The sequence below is a fragment of the Triticum dicoccoides genome, chromosome 2B (assembly GCF_002162155.2).
Source record: "Triticum dicoccoides isolate Atlit2015 ecotype Zavitan chromosome 2B, WEW_v2.0, whole genome shotgun sequence".
In the NCBI taxonomy this organism is placed as follows: Eukaryota; Viridiplantae; Streptophyta; class Magnoliopsida; order Poales; family Poaceae; genus Triticum; species Triticum dicoccoides.
The window spans coordinates 119,015,208-119,025,795 of NC_041383.1; the positions used below are offsets into that span (position 1 = coordinate 119,015,208).

General features: G+C 43.1%; 1 protein-coding gene across 1 annotated transcript in view; it reads right to left on the bottom strand.

The window, feature by feature from the left end:
• Positions 1–3,081: 3,081 nt before the first annotated feature.
• LOC119360619 (autophagy-related protein 18d-like) overlaps positions 3,082–10,588 on the bottom strand; it is a 27,698-nt gene continuing 20,191 nt past the window's right edge. The window contains exons 3-7 of the mRNA XM_037626172.1: positions 5,293–5,765; positions 5,026–5,187; positions 3,614–3,857; positions 3,372–3,504; positions 3,082–3,163 (exon numbers count right to left, since the gene is read on the bottom strand). Of these exons, the coding sequence (XP_037482069.1) occupies positions 3,082–3,163; positions 3,372–3,504; positions 3,614–3,857; positions 5,026–5,187; positions 5,293–5,765 (1,094 nt within the window). The remainder of the gene's footprint in view (positions 3,164–3,371; positions 3,505–3,613; positions 3,858–5,025; positions 5,188–5,292; positions 5,766–10,588) is intronic.

Sequence of the window (10,588 nt, forward strand, 5' to 3'; positions counted from 1 at the left end):
CCCCCCCCTGATTTTCAAGGTGGGGCCTGCTTCATCTTAACAACCAATCAACACACCCCACCTCAGTCTAGCCTGTAAAACCCTGTAGATGTAGTATTGTTGGTATCAAAATTGAATTCAGTTTTGCTAAAGCACATTTAGATGTGTCCTAATTAGCACATCTAAGTTATATCAGTGATTTTACATGAAAATTTATGCAGACATTTTGTTGTCTACTTTATTTTCCATTGTAGTGTGACTGGGTCACTTAGATGTGCAATAACTAGATGTGCCTAGATAGACACGAATGATATATATTTTTTTGAATTGTGAAGCTTCTGTTCTAAAATATAAGACGTTTTGGTAGGTTATAAACTAGCCTACAAAAACATCTTATATTTTAAAACAGAGAGAGTAAACGTTAGACTGGTTGTAATGGGAGTATCATGCTGGTCATAATGGTAATATCATAGCTAGTATCATGCCTGCCAACTGGGCAATTTTGGGAGATGTCATAGAATTAAATGAAGAAAGAGAGGGTTGAGTATCATATCATGATACCGTATCATAATAAATGTTATGCTACTATGTGTCATGCATGGCAATAAATAGCGTACTACATGATACTAACATATAATACTATGCGTTAGGAAGGTAGTATCATACATTAGTATCATATGTATCATACTAGTATCATATGTATCATACTATGTGTCATACATTAGTATCATATGCATGATAGTAGTATCATATGCATGATAGTATATGATACTCCCCATTAGGCTGCTCATAGTGAGAGTAACATAGCAAGTAACATAACACATCTCAAATTTTTTTTGTTTACATGGCATGTATTTAATGAGGAGAGAGATGGTTGGAGTAACATAATATGTTACTGTAACATAACACATTTCAAGGCAAAATGAGTCTACATCTTAATAAATGATGGCTTGCATGATACTACATACATGTTACTCCCCACTATGAAGGCGGTAACATAGACTAGTAACATATGTATGTTACTAGTCTAAGTTACTCCCCACTATGACCAGCCTTACAATCAACCTCATAGGTAGTTTCATGCATGCCAACTAAGCAATCTTGATGAGGTGGCATAAAATTAAATGAAGAAAGAGAGGCTTGAGTATTATATCATGATACCATATCATATTAAATGATGTGCTACTTTGTGTCATGCATGGAAATAAATGTAGTCCTATATGGTACCAACACATGATACCATGCACTAGGGATGTAGTGTCATACACTAATATCATATGCATGATACTAGTATATGATACTCCCCATTACAACCAGCCTTAGGGATGTTGCTAATTAGCGGCTAGCTGCATCACGACACGAGAGGTCCCCACGTTCATCGGCAACAAAATTCTGACAATGTTGAGGACGATGAGGTTGACGACTCGATGAGGTTGCACGGGGTAACGGACATATAATGTGCACCCGATAACCTTTGGGGAAGGCTTTAGCTGAGCATGTCGATGCCTCAACTGGAACTTGGCTAGAAGATTAAAATGATAGCAGTGCACTGATGAGGGACACAAGGGAGAGAAAAGACAGAAGGCGACAAAGCGGAGGCACTAAAAGCATCTATAGCAGATCTTTTATAAGGCTAGCCCTTATAAGGGGTTTACGGTTGGCGTTTTCCCTTTTATAAGGGGCGAATTTGGCTGTGGCCGAGCTGAAACCTTATATGAAACTGTAAAATTTGAAAAGTATTTCGCGCGAGAAATGAAAAAGAAACCGTAGAGATGATCATTCATACATACATATAATAGAGCTGATCATTCAAAAAAACATATAGTTCATTGATTACATACTACGCATTGGCCTACCCTAACCCTAAACTGGCCAAAATGGGGCTCACCGGAGCCCTGCGAGTGCGGCAGCGACGCATCGGCAGTGGCGGCGATCACTCTAGTCATTGTCGGAGGTGAGGTCGATGTACATGGAGTCTCGTGCTTCGGCTTCGTGGCCCCACGTCGCCTCCTTCTCCTCGAACTCCCGCGTCTTGGCGGGGCCCTACTCGAGTAGGACATCGTTGACCTCCTCGTCCCGGTGGTGGCGCTGCGCCACCACCTCCTCCTCTCGCGCACAGCGCGCGAGAATCGCCACCTTGATGGTGCCCCCCTCAGATGGGGGGATGTTGTCTTCCGGCCCGACAACACCAGCGCGCAGCCGCTCTGCCTCGTGCTCCCTCTTCACCGCGCGGAGCTGAGTGAGATCCTCCGCCTCCCTCTTGACCGGCGCAACGGCGTATGCGAGCTGCACGCACCGGAGGAGCTACCCGTGTTGCATGATAGCCGAGCCTGCCGCCGGTCGTACTCCCCCGTCTCGCTGCGGAGGAGTGATGGTGGCGGCTCAAGGCCACGGTTGGTGTACCGCTGGGCGGACCGCTTCCTTGCTGCGTCTGCGGTGACGCAGCGCTTCCGCTCGGGGTCATCGCCACCACGCCGGCCAGAGTTCCACTTTCCGCCCCACATCGTGGCGGATCGGTGGGCGGGGTGGCGGATTTAGGTCACCGTTGGCGAGAAATCACAGGGGGAATGGGGAATCACGGCGGCGGTGGGATAGGGTTTCCACCCGTATCACGGCCGCGGACCCCGATATATACTGCGACAAGGGAGGGGTCGTTTCCGGGCCACTGTAAATTTTACGGGTCAGGCCGACTATACGCGGTCTGGTGTGGCCCAAAAATTGGGCCAAACCGGCGTATAGTCGTCGGAATTATGTGGACCGTGCGGTTTTAAGGGGTCTGCTAGAGATGCCCTAACGACAGATGAAGAAGGTGGGAACTGTGATCCGGTGGGCTCCATATGAACGTCACGCCTTTTGACTTGTGGTTGCACCTTGGCGCCGTATAATTCTTTTTTTCTCTTTGAATTATGCGGGTGAGTTGCATGCATTATATTCATTAAAAACGAAGATGATCAAAATGCCAAAGAAGTCATGATTCATACAACACCATAGAGGTACGTCTACGTAGAAAAATCTAGACATCATCAACCTGAAAGTATATTGACTTCCAACTGGACCTAAAGAAGTGTCTTGCTGCATTGCTGCCTTGCGTCCCTAATCCCTTCACAGGTCCATGAAGTTCTCGTGGTACACCCCCGGCACCATGTCGCCTCCTTTCACCGGGTCGAACTCGCAGCGGTAGAACCTGCACGCACACCATGACAGCCGTTGTCAGCATGTAACGTTATGTATCATCTCAGAAACTTCTAAACAAAATGGATCAAGAAGTGGGAGGTAGGCTCGGGCGAGCGTGTGATACAGAATACCACATGCGTGTGTGTGACAATATGTTGCACATGTGACATGTGTGTCGATATAAAATTGAGAGAGTGATTTTAGCTTCGTCAACGCACCTTTTGTCCATGCAGACAATGGTAATGGTGTTGGGGTGTCTCCGGTCGAATGCCACGGAGCACTTGGTCCAGGCGGTAGGGATCCGGAACTGGGCAAACGACCACTTCGAGCTGAAATACGTCGGCAGGTAGCCTGTGTATTCATGAGGAGTGGAGTGTTAATTTTAGATTTCGATCGATTCATAAAAAATGTAGAGAACAACGTTAATTTTACCAGTTAACATGTAGGAACATTCACCTACCTTTCAAGAATGACATGCCTGATGAGCCCTTGTTGGCTTTTGCTGGTGCAGGAGAAGATGGTGCTGATGGTGCCGCCAGAAGGTCATCGCCGGCGTAGTCGTCCTCCGGCGTGGAGCTTGTGAGGTTGAAGTCATTGATGCTGAAAACGTGCACCGTTGCCTTGTCGCTGGACACCGCTAACCATTTGGAGTCGTGGGAGAAGGCGATGCAGTGGATGTCTGCTCCTTCGGTGCCTCTCCTCAGCTACAACAGGAGTCAAGAACACCAACATGTGAACAAGACGAAATTTCATTGTATTACAGTTCTAAATATATCTAGATGATACCCGACCGTGTTGCGGGTAAGTTGCAATATGTTTCAATTATATGAAACATTATGTTTCCACGAAGTGTGTTAATGATTTACTTGATTTAATGATCATATATCTTAAAATATTTATTTAACAAAAGTACTCCAGGAGTAGCATAATAAAATAAGAAGTTTCTCATGCGTAGGTACATATTAAGGTGACACGTTAATTTGCATGTTAAGATAAAAACAAATTAGTCAAGTCCGTCACTTATTTAGTTATATTATAGGATTCAATAAGAAATTTTGGTTGACTCGCCTTCTTAGCAAAATTCATAAAATTATTTCTTTGGAAAGAAAAGTCATTTTATAGGAAATGAGGGAAATATAAGTTTCTGTTTGATTATTAATCCTTTTTAGTACTAATTAATGTCACTAATTTCGAGATTGGTTTCTAGATTGACTATTGAATTTTTTTCTTAGTAAGAACAAAAAGCATATTTAAAAGTTTCAAAAAGAAAGTGAAAAAAATCCATGAAAACATATATGCAATCCGCAAGAACGTGTTAAAAATGTTCTTTGTAGGCTGTAAAAAAAATCCAGCTCAATAACAAAAATAAAAAGGCCCATTTAAAAATGCATATTTGTCTTTTTTTTACGCCACGTGTGAAGTATAGTGCTGTGAAATTTTACACATGCGTAGTACACATGTGGTAGTGTGTCCACAAATAAAATCGAAATTTTTGGGCTGTGAAAAATATGAATTTGAAAAACGAGCTCCCTATAGCTCAGGCACTATTGGCATTTTACGCACATCGCAAATCATTTATGGAGTAGTGGATCTATCTTTTCAAATTACATTTTCCAAGTTCGTTAAAAGCTTCAGATTTTCCAAACTTATCTGCAAATTTATACTATTCTGTGCTATTTTTTGGGGGAGTTTTCTATTTTTCTATGCAAAGGTGGTCACATGTACTATACGCTATACCACGTACATATTGTCTGAGCCAGCACAAAATTAAAGCCGCTCCAAAATAGGACATAATATATTGATTCAGTGTTTGAAGCTCAAAATTGAAAATGCAATAGTTCAGGATCGAAAGAAGAAAGCTTTGAGACCTACCTCTTGCAGCTTGGTGCCGTCGGCGGTGCTGAAGATGCGCAGGAGCGTGCCGCGTGTGCCGGCGGTGGCGAGCAGCCGTCCGTCGGGGGACAGCGCGATGCACGCCACGCCCGAGCCGTGCGCGCGCACGCTGACGCTGCCGGCCCTGCCGCGCCGGCGGACCTGTACCGATCCCGCCTCCAGCAGCGGCAGGGCGTAGACGAGCGTCGCGGGCCCATTCGGCTCCTCCATGGCGCACAGCCCCAGCGGGTTCGGCCCCGTCGTCACCTCTTTCTCCCAGTGGACGCCGTCGAACAGCGTGGCCGTCCCCTCGCCGGCGACGAGCATGTGGTCCCCGCGCAGGCGGAACCCGCCCACGGCGCCGCACGGGCTCCTGACGGTGTTGGTCCTGGCGTCCTTGGGCTTGCACATGCCATTCCAGAAGTCAATGACGTGGTCGTCGGCCGCGCCGCTGACGGCGTTGGGCCTCCGCGTCGCGAGGGCCAGCTGCGACCGCGTGAGCAGCTGGGCGGAGGTCACATTGAGCTCGCTGCTGCGCCGGTGCATGACGCTGTCGAGAGGGTGGCAGGAGAATACGTGGAAGCCGGTGGCCGTGGCCGCGACGAAGTGCGTGCCATGGTGGTTGAAGGCGACGTGGACGAGCGGATCGGGAGCGGGGACTAGGACTACCCCGTCCGGCAGCTCGGACGTAGACGATGTAGACGCCAAGACCGATGGGCTCAACGATAGATCCATCAAAGCTTTGCTTTGGGATTACAACTAGTTCGATCTGCTAATTGATGATCAGCAATCACGGCGAAGTATATATGTTGTGATGACCGACCGAGGCTCGATCGTGAACGTACCCGTGGAGTAGTTAAGTTGGTAATCATGTCGAACTGGGAGACATGCATGCATGTTCGGAGTCGGATTACAATTACTTTTTGTTTTGAGACAGTCGGATTACAATTACTGAAACGTACATAAAGCTGTTGGTTCGTTGGGCTGGGCCAAAACGTTCAGGCACTGGAACCGTCTTCTTTATTGGGCTCGGATTTGGGCGTTCTTTTGTCACCGTGGCACACACTAATTCAGCATTATAACTAAGCTCCCTAGGGGTTGATGGAAAATTCTCAGTTAAATCTCTTTACAGAAGGTTGGTAGCTTCTGCTCTTAGATTCCCACAATTTCTTTTATGGAAGATCAAGGTCCCAGCTAAGATTAAAGTTTTTCTTTGGTTAGTCTACAAAAAAATTATACATACTAGAGACTCCTTATTGAAGAGGGGGTGGAAAGGAGAAAGTAACTGTGTGTTTTGTGGGAAAGATGAACCAGTTGATCATCTATTTTTCACATGTTCGGCTGCTTCTCTGATGTGGAGTTTAATCAAATGTTCATTTGGGCTGAGAAAAACTCCATCAGCAGTCCAAGAATGTTTTGGGGAATGGTTAGACACATTTAGGGCGAATGATAAGAAAAAGGTGTTAGTTGGGATTGCTACAGTATTTTGGGCTTTATGGAAATCTAGGAATGGGATCATCTTTGAAAAAAAAACCTCTGATCCTATGACTTTAATTAAACTGATGAGCCATTGGATGGTAGATTGGTCATTTTGCAGATAAAGGAGCAACAAAAAAAGGTGTTGTAGCTAGGGGCAAGACTGCTAGAATGGGTAGCAAATGAGGTTTATGCAGCCTCTCGAAGGTGCAGAATCAATGTGGCGCGGCTGGAATGAAAAAGCAAAGCTCTTCCGAGTGGTGGCGGATTTGCTCGCTTCTGTCTACTTGTCTTTCAGTGGTCTTTGTCTTTTGGAATTTGAGGCCCTTAGCCTGGATGAATGTATGAACTTAAATAGCAAAGTTTGCTGCAGTAGACGGTTTGGTTTCTTAGTCTAGCCTCTAGTTCTATAAACATTTCCCTCTCGGGAATTTGCTGGAGCTGGAAGCAGTTCATCGTGCTCTTTTCTTTTTTCCTTGTAGCTCCGAACATCATGGTTTTCGTTAATGAAAATCGGAAGGGTGCAAAGCCCTTCTTTTATTAAAAAAAAGCTCTCTAGGGGTAAAAGGCATCACAATCAATTGAGGTGTTCAATTGAAATAGGTTCGCCTGATTTTGACCAACTCAACAATTTCTCAAAGCTCTCATTCAATTCTTTTATACTCCTATACATCATGTTTCCTAATTTTTAAGTCCTCATAATTAATACAAAAAGTTCATCTTCGCCTAGCTCTCTACTTTTGATGTCACGCAGGAGACTCTTGTTTACATTGTGCTTGACACGGACACAGACAAATCCAGTCAATATGTCGTCGCTCTTACAGGGCCGACCCATAGGCCGAGCAAACGGGGCGCCCGCCCTGGGTCCCCGGGGCGCAGGGACCCCGGCCCAGGTATTCTAGTAAGTAGAATGGGCCAAGGAAAGTACAAGGGAAAAATAAAGGCCCAAGGAACCATGCTATGGAAAACCCACCAGGCAAAAGTCACGTCTGTTTCCCTTCCACTCTTTTTTATACCATCTTATTTTCCGCGAACTTCCACCGAACACAAAATTGTTTCTGGTGCTACTAAAATTTGCTTCCTGTGCTAGTGCTTCTGTCCAAAAGAAAATCCAACATAGTAATAAATTTGTTATGTTTCCAATGTGCCAAAAAATATTTCCATTGCTTAGAAAATTTACTCTTAACTCATGGTAGCCAAGCGCGGATCTTGCTAGTTTGCTTCCAAGCCGATGACGAGAACACTAGCCACTGAGATTGTCAATATCATTCCACATGTCGTTCCACCATCGACCACCACGGCATGCTCACGATCTGCAAAACATTTTCTCCCGCTCCCGTCAACCTTGCAGAACTTCAGGAAGCATGAGTTGTTGGATTTGACTAAAAATAGGAAGCACGGAAATGAAGCAACCTGAAACGTTGTAGAAGCACAATATATTGGGAAAATCCATCCTACCACCCAGTGGTAGTTACCCCACATATCTCATATACCACCATGTTGTACTATATGTACTATTTTATTATTTTAAATATGTTCATAAACTATATCTAATATATTTCAAAGCAAGTTACATGAAAAAATTGCATATGAGTTCATAGTTTTTGTTATATTTGTGAAATACGTACATATTTATACGTAAAAAAGACCATACTCAAAACATGATACATACTACCTAAAAAATACTATATATACTACCTAATCATTGATATATACTACATACTACACGTATATACTCTCGGTTTTGAAAGATACTACATACAACATAGAAAATACAAGTGATGGTATATATATATATATATATATATATATATATATATATATATATATATATATATATATATATATATATATATATATATATATATATAGCTTTGCTAAAATGTGCCTGAGCGCAGTTCACCTTATTCTACGCGCCGCACCCTCTCTCAGCGCTCCTAACTGTCGACATGTCTAATCCCTAGACGGCTGAGAGACCAAACCCACCTGCATGCACCATGATCTAGTTTGATCGTAAATATCTGGACACAAGTGGTACAACATAGTAAACCGATTACCACTCAGATTCTCTGTTTCATTGATTAGGAAATTGTCATGCTCTTATTGTAAAATAATATTGTATTAGTAAATTATTTTACTATGTTGATTTTGTTCTCAAGCATTACTAGATGCAACGTTCTGACAATAGTTTTCATTGGAGCATTACTATGTGCCTTACTTAGTTTACAACCACATCTAAGAAATAAAAGCAGGTTGGCTGATTTGGAAGGCTTATGGTAACGCATTCAATTTCTTTAAGAACTGTGTGTGGCATCTAGTAAGGCTGGTCATAGTGGAGAGTAACTTAGACTAGTAACATACATATGTTACTAGTCTATGTTACTACCTTCATAGTGGATAGTGTCATAGGTGTGGTAACATAGTTGCCTTCATTTATTACTTTGTAGACTCATTATGCATTGGAAACCGCTATGTGATGGTAACATATTATGTTACTCTATTTGTCTCTCTCCTCATTAACTACTTGCCACATCATTAATTTTGCTTATGTGGCATCTATGTTACTACCTATGTTACTCCCACTATGACCAGCCTAATCAATTAAATGTCATTACTTTTTCTGGCATGCGATTTTACCATCGATCATTAGCATGTCCACCCGCTTGATTGGTTGAGAGGCACACCTGGGTGCTCGTAAAAAATTCAGTCTTTCTAGTAATCAGGTTACTAGCTTTCACGCACCACTCATCCATCCTTTACTACTAGTAATATTTAATGGTTCTGGTAATCTTGATACGAGGCTACCACGTACTCTTGTAGTATATGTTGTCTATAGTAATCTCATTACCCACTGGCAGACATCACTCCTTGGCACTTTAATATCTATGGTAATGTAGTTACTAGGTTGTGCCACATAATACTGTATAAGTAATCTTCAAAAGGCATTTATGTATCAAAAATAGTAATATTGTCAGGGTGTACCATGCACCACTTAGCCTTGTAATTGGTCTGGTAACCTATTTACTAGGCTACTACGTACAAAGGTAATAAGCAAATCTAGTTTTACTACTAGTTAGTCCTTATTACTCAGCTGGTCAATCCTATAGTAAAAAAAATCCACTACGATTACCCTAGATAGATGGTTCATTACGGTTGGTTTGCTAGCCTACATATGCGAGGCGGAGGGGTGGTCTGTGCCAACCGTAACTGTTTTAATTCTTGGCATGGTTTTTACTGGGATTGTCCAACCAAGTGACGCGCGCAACAGACTTCACATCGAGCGGAGCGCAGGATTAGCGTTTTTACGCGCACGCTCAGTTTAGCGCTACCGTTATGCTAAAGTGAGCCTAAGCGCATAATTATCTATCCTGCGCGCTCGCCAGGCTGCGCGCGTTGCTCTCAGGAAGTTAGCGATCCTGCCTTCTACCTAATCTTAGAAAGCATCGTAACGATAGACCAACGATTACTACTCGTGCCTTTGCTCGGCATAACCACCTATTATCTAGTGCATGACAGTAAAATCAGCAGAAAATATAGTAACCGAATTAATCTGTTTACTACTACACCTGTAGCTTCTCCGTCCACCACATAATTAGGATGCATAGTAATAAGCTATGAAAAAATAGTAACAATAGTAATTAGATTACTGCTTGAGCACCCACCATCTACACTATGGTGGTAATCACACATGCAAGTAAAGGTAAACATGTGTAGTTGTATTACTATACAAGATTGTTCTTTTTCAATAGTAAATGATTGTACCTTTTATGGTAACATCGTGTAAAGTACGTAATGCTTAAAATTCATGTTGCCTATATTGTGTTACTATATCTGCTAGTTTTTACCATCGGGAGAGTTGTGCGTACCAGATCGTAACAGATTTAATTTCATTACTATATTTGCCAATTATTTTACCAGGGTGAGGAGAATGATCTGTTTGTGGGACGGAAAGTTGTGCATTCTTGGTAGTAACCAGGCAGTAATCGATTTAATTCCATTACCATCATTAGCAATACATGCCAATTGGTTGGTTGAGCGGTGCACGAAGCGGACGGTTAGCGACCGGAGCATACGATTAGAGTTAATG